The following is a 20,248-nucleotide window of genomic DNA, read 5'->3' as shown; positions in this document are numbered from 1 at the left end:
GTATTTTTGTGTATATGTTGTTTGTTCATATACTTTCCTTGAAAGAGTTGTTGTGTCTGCGATATGATTGTTTGTGTTGTAAATTGAGTATATCTTAGTACGAGTATGAAATAATGTTTATTTGGTTCATTCACGATTGTTTCGTTCATTTTATTTTTATTTTTATTACTTTTCAATATTTTCTTTTCTCGTTTCATTTTACTGTAAAATATTCTTTGATTATATTATCTTTCGCATTTTGATTACTACTACTACTATCTCTCCTTATATTTTATTTTTTATATTATTATACTAATTATTTAAAATCATTTTTCACCATGGTTGAAAGGTACATAGAATATATTTATATTCCTTGTATATTTCCAATACGTTAATATACCTTTCTCATCCGATATATTCGTCGAAATTATAAAAACCGATGCTGGAAAGGGTACGAAATATCAGTAAAAATAGAGTACAAGGTATGTATCATCAGAATAATTCCACTTACTAAATACTTAGCCGTATCCAAAGACACAGAGAAAATGTATTAAAGGAACAAATCATGAAACACAACATGTGTATTTTTTCAGGCTGTGGGTATAAAGACCTATAATAATAATAATAATAATAATAATAATAATAATAATAATAATAATAATAATAATAATAGAAAATAATATTAATAATAAATATTATAATCATTTTTATTATTATTATTATTATTATTATTATTATTATTATTATTATTATTATTATTATTATTATTATTATTATTATTATTATTATTATTGAAAAATAATAGTACATAATTGAACATAAGAGTATTGTTAACTTTGTTCTTTTACCTGGAAAATCTTAAATGTTTTTTGTATTGCTGAAAACTTCTAGAAAGTAGATTGTGTAACGGTTAGAGATCTAAATCTCTATTCCGTAGTTTAAAAAAAAGGTCTCTCGAGAGTCCCGATAATTTGGTTTAGTTTCCTACCCTGTAGTGCTTTCAGCTACTGTCGAGAGGAAGCTTAGTATCGTTCTCCGTATGCTTGATTGTCAGCGCCAACGGTCATTTTTGGAACTACTGGTTCTACGTTTGAATAGCTCCGGGTTGGGCTAGATATAATAGTTCGGAATTGCTAAGGTGCAACATCACCTAATAAGTGAAGTAAAAATCGGCGGAGAAAATGTCTTTACAATGTTTGAGAATTCCAAGTATAATTAATCGTGAAGTTATTACCAGAATTGTTATATAGAGTAAATCCTAATATGAAGTTAATATATATATCTTCTTATCGTGAAGTGTGTTTGAGTAAGAAAAAGGATTTGGAAGTAAGTTTCATTACTAGTGACCATTTTGATTGTGATCAACATGTGATAATCGGTCATTTAAGGTGGTGTATTTCGTTATTGAATTTTGGAAGATCTCCTATTATTCAATTTATACAGTAAATTGGTAAGTTCTTTAAATATATATATATTTAACGTTAATATTTTTTGTATCTATTTTGAAGATTGTTGTAATTCTATTCCTATCAGTTGTATCGAAAAGTCACTTGCTTATATTTTTGTATTCAACTCTATTTGACCATATATAAATCATACAGTAAGAATTACCTTCTTTTCTTATATAATTAATCACTATATAAACCTTAGTTAGCGCATTTGTACTTGACATTTTGAACTTTAGATGAGTAATTATTTACTTTTTCGATGTGATATAAATTCACGTCATTTTTAAAATAATAATACTAAAAATAATTCTCCCCGATTTTGCTGAGCTAGATTCCTATTCTGAACAATTATCCTGAATTACAGGACCTGAAGCTAATATTCTATTCTGTGCAACTGCATTTTTGTTTAGAATTTTTATTTGCTAATGTACGTTACACAGTTAAATTCCGAACTATTATCTTTTCTTACAAGCACCAAAGTTTTGGATAGACCTTGTATAAGTGCTATAAGAGTAGTTTTCTTAAATGTATTTAAGAGAATGATCGTAAGGATAAATGATATTAGCAATCAGTGTCCTTGTTAAGATAGAGCAGTCAGAATGTCAGTTAGGAGGTGTTTCTATTTGTATATTTACATACAAGAGACATATTTTTAAATCACGTAAACTTCAAGTTAATAATTTAGTGTCTAAGCAAGTGAAAAGTACAAAAGGTTGCATTCTACATCATAGTTTTGTTGTTGTTAAGTACGCATCGAATCCAAAAGCTGTGCCTTATTAATTGTAATCCTTCTGATAGCAGGAGTATATTTAAAAAAAAAAAAAAACTCAATAAAATGTACAGGAGTTCTTCCAGTAATAGTCGTCCTGAAGGCTTGTGGTTAAACGGGTTTTCCAATGGTGACCATGGCCTCTTTATTAGGAGTCATAGACCACGAACAGAAAGTAACAGTTCGAGTGAATTTTCAACTCCCGATCCTTTCTTGCTTACCTATAGCGATTCTTGGTTAGTTACGTCTGGTAGCTATTCTTCATCGCGTGGTGACAGACAAGCAGGAACTAACGTAATGCAAAATGTAAACAATGACGATACGACTCGAGCAGCCGTACCGTGTGTAAGTGCACATAATCCTTTCGTCATGGAACAAAATTCATTGATAAGACGAGAACCAGTTTCTGTTCCGACGGAACCAGGTTTTCATAAGTTTGTAGAAAAAGAAGGAAATAAAAACACAAATCCTTTTATTTCTCTTACCGATAATCAGCCAACAGTATTGGAAAATAGTAGACTTATAAATATTGGAGTACCTTTTTCTACCAATATTGACAAGTTAACAGTAGATATAACTAGTAACAACTTCACAGATATATGTAGATCCATACCAGTATGTGACGGGAGTAACGACCTATTAATTTTTGAATTTTTGTTATCGGTTTATCGGATTGTCAAGGAAGGCATATATCCGATAGAGGCAATACTCATGGCATCTATTGGGAAAACTCGTGGTGGTTTTTATACTGAATTGTTAAGAGAAATAGGGTTATCACATGATTGGATATACATAGCAAATGTTATTTTTGCAAATGTAATCACACCCATAGGCCAGAGACATATTTTTGATAAATATATTTACTGTTTACAACAGACTACAGAAAGTGTGTTGGAATACGTAAACAAAGTGATAGACAGTTTTACGATTTGTTATGGCGGTATGCAGGACGATAAATTGAGAGACATATTGTTGCGGGGTTTGAACCCAGTAGTCAGACATGAGGTTTTTCGATATAATACACCCTCATCTTTACCAGTATTTGTACAAGAATTAAAGAAATACAGCATTCACCAGCGTAATGTTGACATGTATAATTCGTTGGTAAGTGCCAGGCGTGAAAGGTCGAACTTTACAATTCGAGGGAAGAAAACAACACCGAGGTGTTTTGAATGTTTAGGTCCGCATCTGGTGGCTCAGTGTGATCTACGACGTAGATTCGTTAGTGTTAATAGAGCTACGATTAATAATAATAATGATAGACAGAAATATGCGGGTGGGCAAGGTTCTAGCTTCAAAACTGACAGGCCCTCAGTTCGATCCCAATCCTTGAGAATAGAGCCAGAAGTTAGTATAGAGAACAATATAAGCCAAAAACATAATGCAAATTGTGTCCTGACATCACACTCAAGAAAACTAGTGGCGGCTTTTATAACAGGTTACATTTTAGGTGCGCAGAATTGTGGCGCCATCGATAGTTGTGCTTCCGCTTCGCTAGTAAATAAAGAGAGCTTTTTAAAATGGAATAGATCTTTGAAAAGACCGGTTAAGATTTTCACAGAAAAATTTATTGGTGTTGGTGTAGGAAATACGAAAATCAAGTTAGACAGTGTGGTATGGTTACCAGTGAGATTATATCAGAAAGTATATAGACTCAAATTTTATTTAGTACCTGAACTTAAACCTATATTTTTGATAGGCATAAATGAATTGAAAGTGTTAAAGGCGCGAGTAGATATTGAAAACAATCAATTATATCTTGGAATAGAAAAAGTGAATATACCTTTACGGTATGAGTATAAGGAAAACTCGTCTTCGGACAATTTACATGACATTAATAGTGTTTCTCAAAGTGCGGAACAAGTAACATTCAGTGACAGTGTTAACATTTCAAATATATTTTTGAATTCTGAGTTAATGAATATTCAAGATAAATATGTGTGTTTAGGGAAGGAAGATGATGTAAGGGGCACCGTTAAGGTAGGTTCCTCTGAGTGCACCCCTACGAGGGAGATGGAGCCGAATGGACAGCAGATACATCTTGCATCCAGAGATCTTCAATCCTCAAATCCCTTTAATAAAGATATTCCTCATCCCTCTAATCTTTATTATGGTCGCGTTGATAGGTCTATGGAGCACAGGGTTGCCACATCAGATAGAGAATCACGAGTGTCTCATATAAAGAAGATCTTGCGTACTCATGATGGGATCAGTGGTCCATCACATCTCCACATCAATAGTGATCTAACTTCCTCAGTGGCCCATCCAGCATCCAACCATCAACAGATGAGAGGACAGCATCCTTCATTAGATGAACCGAGAACATCTTCTAGTAGTTGGGTGTTACCTTCTCCAAGTGGACATAGTGATCATCAATCAATGGGATGCACAGGTTTATGGGAGAGAAGAGATGCTACATCTGGAGTTACAGTTCAGAGTGACAGCAGTGTTGCCAGTTCTATAGTGAATACAACATTAGTTGAGAATGGAACAAACAATTTTCGGACTTCTTTTATTCATCGAACTTTTTCGAAGGTTGGGGACTTAGACCATACCTTAGGTTCGGTACACAGTGTTGCCAGACTTAATCCTTTTCTTAGTGACAATGAAAATCCACGTTTACATTTGGAACTTAAACAATCCAGATATGTGAATGAACATGAGTTAACATCCGAACATGATGTTCTCCCATCATGTTCAAAGAGTAACAGTGTTGCCATCTTCATGCAAGAAAACACCAGTGATAATGATTCAAGAGAAGAACATAAAACTTCTTTGTGTAATGAAAATCTGATGGATTTTAATCAACTTTCTGCTACTCGGAAGTGTAGTGTTGCCAACTCTAAGTATTTGAAGAATTCTTTATTAGATGATGGTGATTTGGAACTTCAACCTCTTATCAAACATGCATCTTTTTCGAACTCAGTATCGTGTATTGACAATAATAATGATCCATTTACTTTAAATCTTCATCATCCGAGATTCCAATTTAGGTCCAATGATAATAGATGTCTCGATCCTACTAATGATAGCAGAACTAGTGGTGGAAATGGAGGAGCGGCTTTCCATGATGGTGCCAGTCCAGTCCAAGGTTCCAGTCAGCTATTTGGAAGTCAGGAAATATGGATGGAGGCTAAGCCAAGCAGTGTTCCCGGTAGTCCAGCCAAGCTGAACTTAGGTACTTCTGCCAGTACAAATGATTCTGAGGGTTCATCCCGAATGTTCCAGATCCTGAAGGACGATGATCGACCACCAGCTATGACAGTGGATCCAATTCTCCTAGAACAAGATCCTAGTTTGGATGAATATATAAAAAAGTTAAGTATAAAGTATCCTAGTGTATTTTGTAATAGAGTAGGAGAAGTTCCTAATTTTCAATATAATATTCAACTTAAAGATTATAAACCAATTAGACATAAGGCATATCCGATGTCCAGGGTTGCACAAAGAGAGTTAGACAAAATATTAGATTCACTATTGGAACAAAATATTATTCAACCTAGTTCAAGTGAGTATGCTTTCCCATGCTTTTTAGTGGGAAATAGGGATGGTTCTAAGAGGCTAGTTGTCAACTATACTGATCTGAATAAAGAACTAATAGTCAATACTCAATATACACCACGTATTGAAGATGTCTTAGCAGAATTATCAGAAGGTGTTGTGCTATCTAGAATAGATATAAAGAAAGCTTATCACACTATAAGATTAGCTCCAGACTCATATAAATATACTGCATTCCTCACGCATAGAGGATTATTTGAGTTTAAGTATGTTCCATTTGGCATTGCCTCTGGATCTTTTCTACTTAGTAAATTGATAACAGATATTTTGTATCCTCTGAAAGATCTAGGAGTAAGTTGGTATGCAGATGATGTAGTAATTGCCAGTTCCGATATTCCATCACATATGAAAACATTAGATTTAGTCCTGAGTAAACTGGCTCAGAGTGGATTAACGTTGTCAGTAGATAAGTGCTGTTTCTTTCAACGACGAATTTCTTATTTAGGTCAAATAATAGAAAATGGTAAAATGTATTTAGATCCAGCTCGATTAGAAGTAATAAGGAAACTACCAAGACCTAAAAATAGGCGCGCTGTAATTGCATTGTGTAGTTTTGCTCAATATTATAGTAGGTATATACCAGATTTTCAAGAAATTTTAGAGCCAATTAGTCGTCTACGTTCTCCTAAGGTTCCCTTTGAGTGGAAAGAAGAACAAGATGTAGCTCTTAAGAGATTGAAAGAATGTTTTGAAAGTCATGTAATATTGAAATTACCGGATCTAAATAAGCCTTTCGTTATCTCAAGTGATGCCTCAAGTCATTCAATTGGAGGCGCTATCTCACAATTAGATGCTGAAAATAGACTAGTTCCTGTAAGTTTTTATTCTAGGAAGCTTAAAAAGTATGATGTAAACAAGCCAATCTTTGTTCTTGAACTCATTGCAGCTTTAGAAACCATGGAACGTTTTCGTACATTTTTACATCAACCCTTTGAGTTGAGAATCGATAATTTGGGTCTAGCTTATGCTCTTAGAAACTTGAAAAGAGTTAAGAGATATGGAAGTTTATTATATAGGCTTTTTGAATTTAACTTTACAGTTAAGAGTGTACCTTCGTCCTTAAATGTACCTGCAGATTTCTTATCACGTTTACACAATATAGAAGATTTCGAAGATTTTAATGAAGACCCCTCATTAGATGAAGAGGTCATTAACTTATTTATGGTTAATATATGGAATATGCCTTATGCACAACTTTCTATTAAGGATCATCAAGAAAAGGATCCCGAATTGAGCCCTATAATTGCTAGGTTGAAAAACAGAGAGGAGGTTCAGGGATATAAACTTGTAAAGGATATCCTATGCAAGCGTACTAAAGCTTTGAAGAACCCTTACAAGATTTGTTTGCCCAGGAGTTTATCAAGAAACATCATTGAATTCTACCACTCTTATATTCTTCCAGGGGCGCACTTGGGTTTTTCCAAATGTGCTTCTAAGATCTGTGCGAGATATACGTGGCCAGAAATGATAGCAGAAATTCGAGATTATGTGACTTGTTGTATTGAGTGCCAGAAGTCCAAAAGTAAGAATACTAAACCTATGGGACAGTTGGTATCAACCTATGAGACGTTTCCAAACGGAAGATGGTCCTGTGACGTCATTGGACCACTGGTACAGTCCAGTTCGGGCCGATTTTGTTTAATTGTTGTAGATTCTTTTACGAAAAGAATTTTCTTAGAACCTTTTAGAACTTTATCTAGCCAAGTAATCATAAATAAGCTATATAAGTTGATGTGTCGTCATGGATTTATCCACGCCTTATGCCATGACAATCACTCTGTGTTCGTATCAGCAAGATTCCAGGATTTCTTGTATGCAAACGGTATCAGGGATATTAGAATCGCACCGTACCACAGTGGAAGTAACGCAAGTGAACGTTACATACGAGTGATCAAGGACTCTTTGAAAGCATACTTTGCAACGAAGCAACATCATTGGGACAAAGGCATTCATGAAATTGAATTTTCTCTGAATACATCTGTCCACTCAGAACATAAACACAGTCCGATGGAATTAGTATATACATATCCAGTGTTTGATCCACTAGATGTGAAATGGAATGTTGATTCACTTGATGTTCGACACAGGGATCCAGATACCTGGTTGAATGCCTTGCGGAATATGGAACGAGCATGGCTGCGTAGAAAGAAGTTATACGACAAAAACAGAGTAGTGTCATCATATCGAGTGGGAGATAAATTATTAATTAAGTCCCAATTCCAATCTTCCCTTGCAGATAAGGTTACGAAAAGCTTATGTCATCGATGGCTAGGGCCATACACTGTTATTAAGCTGTTAACGAAAAATACAGTCCAAGTACAAAATGATTCGGACGAGCGTGATATTAGGAAATGTCACGTCTCTTTAACAAAGAAATTTAGGGTACCACGATCATAAAGATATGTGTTTACAATTCTGTAAATTGTTATAGTGGGATAACTTAGTGTAAAAGTGATGGTATTGGTAGATATTTCTATATGAATACATCATAATTTCATAGTTCATTTTTGCATATGTATATAGTAAAATCATTGATATCATTCTTGTATAAATGTTATTTATTTGTATTGTTCCGGAACTCAGTCATTAGGAATTGTAGTATGATTGTTATCATTTGTATGTTCCTAAGTTGTAAAAATTTAAATTAATGTGTGCACATATACTAAAGTACTTTTATTTTCAGGAATAACAAAGACCTTAATGTAAATTGGAAGATGTAAAGTCGCTGATTCGACTATTCCATAATTATGTATTTGGCCTTATTATGTGGATGTTATGGAATGAATGAGCTCATCAGTCTCATAATTTATCATCTAGTCATTGAGAAATTGGAAATATCTGAAGAAATCTACCATCAAGATAACTATTAATACTCACACATAGATAGATTTGAAATAAATGAAAGAATTAAATTTGTCAACTGTTAATAAGACAAATATATATGCTTATAGTTGAAGTTATATATGATGATAAAATTCTATATATTTATATTACATATTATTCAGCTTATTATTTATTGTAAAATAGGAGATCAATATATATATATATATATATATATGTATGTATGTATGTATAGAGCAGATTTTGTATAATTTTGATATGTAGTTTGGTTATGTATTTATGTATTTATAATTTATGAATGTATATTGTTGTCATACAGTAGATTATTTTTACTTTACGTAGTTATTTGGGAATTTTCTTTAGTTCTATTCTGTTTAAGTTTTGCATTTAATTTTATTTAATTTCCTTTGGTTTTCTTATTTTGGGTTAGTTTATAGTAGTTAATAGTAATTAACAATTATTCGACAACAATATAACTTCATAATAGCATTTAGCTTTACAGGTTTCTATACATTAATGACATTAGACTTAAAAAAGCTAGATTATTATTATAAAAAAATATTGCATTTTTTTTAAATGGACGAAGGGATGTGTGTAACGGTTAGAGATCTAAATCTCTATTCCGTAGTTTAAAAAAAAGGTCTCTCGAGAGTCCCGATAATTTGGTTTAGTTTCCTACCCTGTAGTGCTTTCAGCTACTGTCGAGAGGAAGCTTAGTATCGTTCTCCGTATGCTTGATTGTCAGCGCCAACGGTCATTTTTGGAACTACTGGTTCTACGTTTGAATAGCTCCGGGTTGGGCTAGATATAATAGTTCGGAATTGCTAAGGTGCAACATCACCTAATAAGTGAAGTAAAAATCGGCGGAGAAAATGTCTTTACAATGTTTGAGAATTCCAAGTATAATTAATCGTGAAGTTATTACCAGAATTGTTATATAGAGTAAATCCTAATATGAAGTTAATATATATATCTTCTTATCGTGAAGTGTGTTTGAGTAAGAAAAAGGATTTGGAAGTAAGTTTCATTACTAGTGACCATTTTGATTGTGATCAACATGTGATAATCGGTCATTTAAGGTGGTGTATTTCGTTATTGAATTTTGGAAGATCTCCTATTATTCAATTTATACAGTAAATTGGTAAGTTCTTTAAATATATATATATTTAACGTTAATATTTTTTGTATCTATTTTGAAGATTGTTGTAATTCTATTCCTATCAGTTGTATCGAAAAGTCACTTGCTTATATTTTTGTATTCAACTCTATTTGACCATATATAAATCATACAGTAAGAATTACCTTCTTTTCTTATATAATTAATCACTATATAAACCTTAGTTAGCGCATTTGTACTTGACATTTTGAACTTTAGATGAGTAATTATTTACTTTTTCGATGTGATATAAATTCACGTCATTTTTAAAATAATAATACTAAAAATAATTCTCCCCGATTTTGCTGAGCTAGATTCCTATTCTGAATTATTATCCTGAATTACAGGACCTGAAGCTAATATTCTATTCTGTGCAACTGCATTTTTGTTTAGAATTTTTATTTGCTAATGTACGTTACAATTGGTAGTTCAAGATGCATTTCAACCCCTGGTTCCTACCAATAAAACCCAGTCTGGCTACGATTTGTTCTAACGTAAATATTGAAGTCAATAAGTATAAATTTTGTCAATTGACTATTGATGAAAAATCACTGTTTTCATTCATGGTAGTGAAAACTCCTTTCCTGACTACTTTATGTAAAATAGTTAAGACCGAGTGAACTTTCTGCAGTAATCTGTTGCTAAAATAGATGTAAATTTGAGTGTGCTATCATATCTTTCCTATTTGATAAAGGCTTCGAAAATTTAAAATGTTTTATGCTAAAGGACGTACAAAAAGTCAGTTAAAACAACTATAAAGTATGAATTATATATATCGAAATATTTATGTTATATGCAAAATTCAATATATTGAATCACAGTTTCAGGCATCAGATATATTTAAAACTAAATTAAAAAAATATCAAGAAAGTTTAGTTCGAAACTGTAAAGAGAAGAAACAGAAACTAACAAAATGTATTTTTGACCGTAAATAATGCTAATGTTAAATAAAGTTTACCTCTTCAGGTCATAGAAAATACAATGAAGGAGAGATGATACTTCAAGCATTTGGTCATAAAACTAATAGTAAGTATATCCAAAGTCTCTAAACTGATAATTAATATTAGTTTCAATTCATAATGAAAGTTAAAATTAATATTACAACAAGCATTTATAACTTGATAATTTAGAATGTGCTACAGATATTCATAGAATGTTACAGTTTGAATATACCTTGCAAGTTTCTAAATGTAAATAAAGTATTCAAAAAACTATGTTTTTACGTATTCTAATAAGATATTATTTTATATTTTACTCATTCGATATTGAGCTCATCCTGTACTTAATAAAAACACTATGATTTGATATAAATGGATTCTCTTCTTCTTCACACTTTAATGCTTCGGGATGTAAAACATAATCCATTTAGTTTCATCATTATATATTATGACATAAAAACTTAGGAAATAAAAAGCCGCGTGGGTACATGCAAATTTCTGTTTTGTACCTGAAAAGTGATTTTAAGTGCAACTAATGAAATATAATAATATGCATATATACCAAAATTTACTAGTTGAACTTCATTAGCCAAAATTTATTAAATATTATTTATAACATTACAATAAATGTCTTTACATTATTAAAAATCAATAATACTAATTAGTTCACTTATATTTTATCATTTTGTTGTCGACAATTTCAATGAATATTTTTTATATCTTACTCCTATTAAGATTTAATAATCATGGCATGAGAACCATACGAACGTAACTCCAAAAATGCTATTTTGTTTTCATCACGTTTGGACATAGTTTTCAAGGCATCACTTTGTGTAATTGGATCTTAACGTCATAGGTTCTCGTTCCCAATCATCGGTTATAATATACCTCAATTACCATCTTAACTATTTTATACCAACGCTGTATGAAGCACGTCTCATCATCAATTTCAGAGTGTCAGCATTGCTTTCTAAAACGAAGATCCACACTAATTAATCTTCGCAAAATTACCAACTATATTACACATTCACTGGATCAGGAGGATCAGGTTCACGTAATTTACAAACATTTTTCAAAAGCTTTGTTATCTTAAATCATAGTAAATTATTGCAAAAGCGCCATCCGTTTCATTTTCCGTTATCTCTTATCAAACTATTTCCATCTCATTTACAAAATCGTAAATAATTAATAGGGTATAAGGAATTCCGATTATTGAGTACTGTCCAGCGTCCCTCAGGTTTCTAACCTGGGACACTTGCTTTTCTTACTATTTATTAATGACCTCCCTAGTTGCACACAAAATCCAATAAACTATTACTTGCAGATGATCTAAAATTTCTATTTAATAGATACTGTTTACGACAGTGAGGAGCTCCAACCCAATGTTATCTCTGTCGTTAAGTTGTGTAAGAAAAAGTTACTTGAAATATACGTTCAGAAATGTAAAGTAATAACATTTACAAAACGAAAGGTATCAACATATTTTCCATATTCAATGAACAACCTAAAACTACTAACTCTGGAAGCTAATATCTTATATAATTCTAAACTCACACTCGATGGTCTTATTGATAACATCATTAACGAAGGTCATAGATATCATTGATAAATACTTAGAGCAGAGCAAGAATTGAGTAAAACTGAAACACTTCAAAGACTATGAAGTCTATGTTCGTTCAAAATTGGAGTGTGCAAGTACAATTTGGAATTCGCTCTCCAAAAATAATATTGCAAAACTAGGAAACAATTCAATCAAAATTTTTAAGGCATCTAACGTTCAAAGCAACACACGTATATTCATAGACAGATAGCAGTTACTCTCTAAATACTAATTTTAGTATTAGTAGTTTACAACGAAGAACACTATTTAATATCATGTTTGTATGTAAAATATTTAATGGTAAGGTTAACTGTAATGAAGTTATTTCTTCCTTCCATGTTCACCATTCACTTCGAAACACACGACCAGATAAATTTGACATACTTTATTCCGGTTAACCAAGGAATAATATACTCCACGAATTGCCAACATTGATAATAAGTGCAACCTATAACAGCAAAAATAAAAAAGTTAAAGATATTGATTTATATTTAAAATAGAAACCTATAAGAAGAATGTGGTAAAAGGAATTTATAATAATATATAGTACCTTAAAAATAGTCTAAACTATGTATGAACACATATGTTTCATCTCAACAATAAATACATATATTCATATTCGAACAAAATGTGCTAAAGGTTGAAAGGTACAGGAAGAATTACTTTTGGGTCTTCGGAATCAAAGAAAAACTTGGAAATCGTGAAAAAGCTATTGGAATACATTAAGCAATTTATAATTGAAACGACAAAGTAATTGCCATTTAAACCGGTTAACCAACCAAAAGATTAACATGGAAATTCTGCACTTAATGAAACCAAACATATGAGATAAAATATCCAAATTTGCTACCTCTTCACCATATAGTTTTAGTTCGAAAAGCACAACTTCCATCGCATCTATGACACATATTACATTTGTTTTAAAAAAAGGTAAAAGCAAATAGTTTTAAAATTGTTAAATGCAAAATGCAAAGTGCTTAATGCTTTCTTTCCAAGTCTAATTTCTTTCGTTTTCGATAAATCAAATTTATTACGTAACTAACATAAAAGCGTATGCACTGGATACCATTTTCAGGGAAATTAATATATATGTATGTTATGAAAAATTATGAAAAGACAAATTCTCAAGTTACGTGGCAATTTTATAAGTACTTTGTCAGCGATTTTAATTAGCACAAATCAGAATTAGGATTTATCAGATGTGAAGACCGGTATTTATATATCCAAACTTATTACTTGAGCCTCGTAAAAGAAAGGATATTATCTATTTTTTATGAAAACACGTTAATTGGGATTACAATATATATACATGAATAATAATAATTAGTTAATTTATATCTTATCATTTTACTGACCTTTATTTCACCGAATATTTCTTATAATTTTCTCCAAGTTACACTCAATAATGTTCAATATTCATATAAGTTGAAAATTTTATATGTTCATTGAAAATTACCATGCTGTTATTAATTATAAATATTGTGCTTAAGCATGTAAATAACACTGGAATTTATTGATATTAACGTACATGAACTCTACGATCAGAGGGAAATGAAATAGATATATATGATATTGAAACAAATGAATCTAAATGAAAAAGAAAACAGATAGGATGATTTCTCGGTCTTCAGAATCATAGAGATTTGGGAATCGTAATAAACTGCTGAAATAAATTAAGTAGTGTATAATTAAAACGACAAGATATTGGCGTTAAAACCGAAAAATAAACAAAAATAAAATCAAACACATAAACTAATGAAAAATTAATAAAAGCAAGCATGTGACACTAAACATCCAACTTTGATAGCTACTCAACATATAAATTGAGGTGGATGAACACAGTTTATTTCTCCTATGAAACATTTTATATTTGTTTTGAGGAAATCGTAAAAATAAGTGAAGTTAATTAGTTATGAAATATAAAATGCGAGGTCTGTAATGAGTACTTTCCAAGTCTTAGAGAGTTTTAATTAACTTGGTTCTCTATGAATCAAATTTATTTCGTACCTAAGAATATAACTCATGCCCTGAATGGCATTTTTGCTCACATTAGTGGCTACGTTAAGTTTGTAGTTTGTCCAGGCATCCTGTATATTCATAGGACCTCGGAGGTTATCGGATATATTACGATACTTATTAACTATATTTTTTCTGCGAGGAAATGAAATTATTATTATTGTAGGAAATACGGAAATTTTTTGAATAGTAATTTTGGTCTCGTATTTTTTCCAAACGAAGAAGGAATATAATTACCACATGTGCGGTTATTGGTAGCGACAGAATTGTTACCATTTTTGTAATTGGACATAAATCTAATTCGCTTGCTGTACCTAAAGTTATCCGTCTTTTGTGGACTGATATTTCGCACGACTAAGCAACTTGATTCGTTATACATATTATTTGTTTCGACGTCCTATTATCGTCATGTAGCAACAAATTGTTTGAAAATCTTGAGCGATCAATCATACATGTCTAAAATTTAGACATTAAAAACAAAGTAGAATATAATATTATAATAAACATATAATTAATGTTATGATGAAATGGATGAAGTTTCTGTACTTATTGATATAATTTAGCGTTCAGTTGTGCCAGATTCTTTTCATTTTGTTTTAAATCCTCCTTCAAATCATTAACAAACTTCCGTAACATACTTTCTCTTTGTATCCGCTACATATAGTTGTTAGCATCCGCTACATCTGAATCGGTTTCTGTTGGCCTCAGAAAGTTCTTCATTTTAAAATATAGTTTATTTTCATTTCTCAATAATCCCTAAACTGTTGTTGAAGTAATTAACATAATATTCAAATGCTATATAAGTACAATCTGATGTATTAACACTAAACTGTTGTAGTTTCCCTGAAAACTACATAATATTCATGGAACGCCAATATTTTAATTTTATTCCGTGTAACGGATGTAAGTGGCATTTTTTAAAAATTATATATATATATATATATATATATATATATATATATATATATATATATATATATATATATATATATATATATATATTCTAAATATGAAAGCAAACATTCATAAAACTTTTTTGTTACATATATTTGATATACACTTACTTTTTCATTTATTCTTTATTTGCAGAATTATTATGATTTGAGTCAACCCTATTGGTCTCTTTTAAATGAACTCATAATTTAGTAATACATAACGTTCGAAGTAATAAGTAAATATTCCAATTTTAATCTGATCCCCTACACATCCAAATGAGATCACATTGTCGCTACTAGCTTCCGTATAAACTTGATTTCCTATATTGGCCAACATATTGAGTTGTTCCGTCGCCATGAGGCTAGCTTACAAGTATTTGAAGCAGAAGACTCAGATTTTACTCCTGATGAACAGTTTTTGGTTCAGTTTCCCTAATTTGTAGGAATAGGTATCACAACCTATTGCACACATAAATGCTAAATGTTCATTATCCATCCAACAGCCTATTTATCCACGCTCTGCACAAATTACTCTTCTCATTTGCTTTTACCTAATATATTCTCCTCTCCAGAAATATGGCAGTGCAATCTAGCTGACTATTTCAATGTACAAAGAATGCTATGTGTACTGGAAATCCATATATCATAAAGCTTTATCCATTATATCCTTGAATACTCATCTACTTTACGTGACTTTTACTTAAGCGTGCTTAAACGTTAATTGTCCACCTGAATTAATTCAGAGCACCTGTTTAAATCTGAACTTATTACTTTCAAAAAATACCTCTAAAGCTTTGATCTAATTGCAGGCATGAGGGAGCATTTAGGATAATATGGAAAGTATCTGCAAACTTTATTCACAAACTTTTACGTACCAAATTCAATAACTTCTACTGGCTTTACGCTTACAAATAACTCCAAAGAGTTAAAATAAGCATAAGTATTGCAATATGTATTCAATAGAACCCGTATAACCCTGCTAATATGGCATAATACGACATAATATAGGTCTAAAACTTTACTCCTTGAAAAATATTTCCAAGAGTAAAAAGTTTCATAAATACTCTAATGTGTATTCAATAAAATCTCGAAATTTCCAGCTAATATAACATAATACCACATAATATACAAGGTATCCTTTAGATTTTTAATCGCTAAGTGTATGTAATTGTTCAAGCCACAGTCTTGAAACCCTAAATACAAAATTTTAATATTTGTATGAGAAAACACATTCACTGAGTTTAGTAATGTAATTTCACTTATCATTGTCAGCTTATCAAAACCATTATATTTTAGTATTATTGATCACATCTAGACTATATGCATAAGTATATGATCCGGAGATTGTGAAAATAGATAGAATACATCTTCATCACGATCAATGGTATTATCAGATTACTCTCAAGTTACTTGCTGCAAGCTGAGTACACAACATGAATGTACTGTTAAAGAAAGTTTGAAACAACAAAATTTGATTATCACGCCAGTATCTTATTTCAACACGTAGTTAGTAATAGGAGCTAATTGCCTAAACAACGTTTATACATGGTACAGGAACATATCATACTGTGTAATTGGAAGAATTAGAAAGAATGGAAGCTGATCTATAGTATATTTTGGAACTCAGTTAGGGTAATAAGGTGTAGAAGGAATATTATTTTGAAGTATTATCTGATTGGTATCTGTGATCCTCAGATCACAATCAATAGTTGAAAATGAGAGAGCGAATCTGATGTAGATAACTGGAAAACACAACACAGCTAGGTTGTGCTAGTTGTTGAATAAAGATTAGTCTTCTCACTTGAGGCCTACTGCAACCATTATTGGAAAACAGTTGGAGAACATATTAATCCTATAAAAGTGAAAAGTATATGATGTAAAGATAACATGGGATAATAAATTTTTTGCTAAAGCGAGACAGTTGTGGTTTCTTGATCGCCAGTTATGTTAAATTATGAAAGGACAATGGAGACGAGGAATAGTAGCTGCGATCTATTTGAGTGTTCATTCTTTCCATGCAGAATGGGTGACATTCGTAAAGGCGTTTACTCATTAATTACCCATCACATTACAAATTATCGTAATCCACTTTTCTCTGGCTTCACAGGAGGAGGAATTTAACCTAATTTCAACTCTTCTTTTCTCAGCAGCAAATAACCGCGTACACTGTAATTTTCCTTAGTATTCATTACGCCTTAAACATTATTACATGTATTTTTGTGTATACGTTGTTTGTTCATATACTTTAGTTGAAAGATTTGCTGTGATTAAGATACGATTGTTAGTGATGTAAATTGAGTATATCTTAGTACGATTATGGAATTATGTTTTATTTGGTTCGTTCACGATTGTTTCGTTCATTTTAACTTTATTTCTATTACTTTTCAATATTTTCCTTTCTTCTTTCATTTTACTTTTAAATATTCTTTTATTATATTATCTTTTCACATTTTGATTAATACTACTATTAATTCTCTTCATAATATATTTTTATATTATTATAGTAATTATTTAAAATCAATTTTCACCATGGTTGTAAGGTATATAGAAAATATTTGTATTCCTTGTATATTTCCAATACCTTACTATAACTTTCTCATCCGATGTATTCGTCGAAGTTATAAAAACCGATGCTGGAAAGAGTACGAAATATCTGTAAAAATAAAATACAATGGATGTATCATCACAATAATTCCACTTGCTAAATACTTAGCAGTATCCAAAGACACACTGAAAATGTATTAAGGGAAGAAATCATGAAACACAACATGTGTATTCTTTCAGGCTGCGGGTATAAAAACCTATAATAATAATAATAATAATAATAATAATAATAATAATAATAATAATAATAATAATATAATTATTATTATTATTATTATTATTATTATTATTATTATTATTATTATTATTATTATTATTATTATTATTATTATTATTATTATTGAAAAATAATAGAACGTAACTGAACATAAGAGTATTGTGAACTTTGTTCTCCTACCTGGAAAATCTTAAATGTTTCTGTGTATTGCTGGAAACTTGTAGAAAGTAGATTGGTAATTCAAGATACATTTCATCCCTTGGTTCCTATCAATAAAACTCAGTCTGGCTACGATTTGTTCTAACGTAAGTATTGCAGTCAATAAGTGTAAATTTTGTCAACTTGACTATTGAAGAAAAATCATTGTTTTCATTCATGGTAGTTAAACACTCTTTTCTTCACTACATTATGTAAAATAGTTAAGAGAGAGTGAACTTTCTACAGTAATCTGTTGCTAAAATAGATGTAAATTTCAGTGTAGTATCATATCTTTCCTATTCGATAAAGGCTTCGAAAATTTAAAATGATTGATGCTAAAAGACGTACAAAAAGTCAGTTAAAACAAGTATGAATTGTGAGTTATATACTACCGAAATATTTATTTTATATGGAAAATTCAATATTTTGATCCACAGTTTTAGGCATTAGATATATTTGATACAACATTTTAAAAAATATATAAAGAAAGGCTAATTTGAAACAAATGTAAAGAGAAAAAAAGGAAATAACAAAATATATTTTTAACAGGAAATAATGCTAATGTTAAATTTTACCTCTTCAGGTAGTAAAAAATACAAAGAAACAGAGATGGTACATCCAGGAACTCCCGCATTGGAATATAAACCTAAAGGTAAGTATATCCAAAGTCTATAAATTGATAATTAATATTACTTTCAATTCATAATGAAACTTAAAATTAATATTACAACAAGCACTTATAACTTGATAATTTTAAAATGTGCTACAGATATTCGTAGAATGTTACAGTTTGAATATACGTTGCAAGTTTCTAAATATAAATAAAGTATTCATAAAACTATCTTGTTACATATTCTAATAAGATATTTTATTTTTTACTCATTCGATATTGACCTCCTCCTGTACTTAATATAAAACACTATGATTTGATGAAAATTATTTCTTTTCTTCTCCACAGTTTAATACTGCGGAATGTAAAACATAATTCACTTAGTTTCATCATTCTGTATTATGACATAAAAACTTAGGACATAAAAAGCCGCGTGGCTACATGCAAATTTCCTTTATGTACCTGGAAATTGATTTCAATCGCAACTAATTAAATATGATAATATGCATATATATATCCAGTTATTTGTTGAGCCTCAATAAGAAAATTTATTAAATATTATTTATAACATTAAATTAATTGCCTGCACAATATTAAAAATCAATAATAATTATTAGTTCAACTCTATTTTATCATTTTGTAATCCACTATTTCAATGAACATTTCCTATCTTTTAGTCCTATTAACATTTAATAATCATCGCATGAGAACCATACGAACGTAACTCCAAAAATGTTGTTTTTCTTTTCATCACGTTTGGACATAATTTTCAAGGCATCACTTTGTGTAATTGGAACGTAACGTCATGTGTTCTCGTTCCCAATCATCGGTTATAATATACCTCAATTACCATCTTAACTATTCTATACCAAAGCTATATAAAGCACGTCTCATCATCAATATCAGACTGCCAGCATTGCATTCCAAAACGTAGATCCACACTAATTAATCTTCGCAAACTTAAATGCTATATTACACATTCACTGGATCAGGACGATCAGATTGACGTAATTTACATCCATTTTGAAAAGCTTTTGTTATCTTAAGTCATAGTAAATTATTACAAAAACGCCATCAGTTTCATTTTCCGTTATCTCTTATTAAACCATTTCCATCTTAGTTACAAAACCATAAACAATTTGTAGGATATAAAGAATTCCGATTATTCAGTACTGGCCGATGTTCCTCAGGTTTCCAACCTGCGACACTTGCTTTTTCTTACTATTTATTAATGACCTCCCTAGTTTCACACAAAATCAAAAAACTATTTCTTGCAGATGATCTAGAAATTTATATTTAATAGATACTGTTTACACCTGTGAGAAGCTCCCACGCAATGTTATCTCTGTCGTTAAGTAGTGTAAGGAAAATTTACT

At 30.8% G+C, this 20,248-nt stretch overlaps 1 protein-coding gene across 1 annotated transcript in view; it reads left to right on the top strand.

Annotated features, from left to right (window-relative positions):
• Positions 1-20,248, top strand: part of LOC145683476 (uncharacterized) — an 82,542-nt gene that overhangs the window by 23,080 nt on the left and 39,214 nt on the right. The window contains exons 3-4 of the mRNA XM_081754806.1: positions 10,721-10,780; positions 18,846-18,914. Coding sequence (XP_081610932.1) covers positions 10,721-10,780; positions 18,846-18,914 — 129 coding nt within the window. The remainder of the gene's footprint in view (positions 1-10,720; positions 10,781-18,845; positions 18,915-20,248) is intronic.

The sequence above is a fragment of the Thermobia domestica genome, chromosome 4 (genome assembly GCF_964235325.1).
Source record: "Thermobia domestica chromosome 4, izTheDome1.hap1.1, whole genome shotgun sequence".
Lineage (NCBI taxonomy): Eukaryota > Metazoa > Arthropoda > Insecta > Zygentoma > Lepismatidae > Thermobia > Thermobia domestica.
This window is presented reverse-complemented; position numbering and strand designations above follow the sequence as displayed.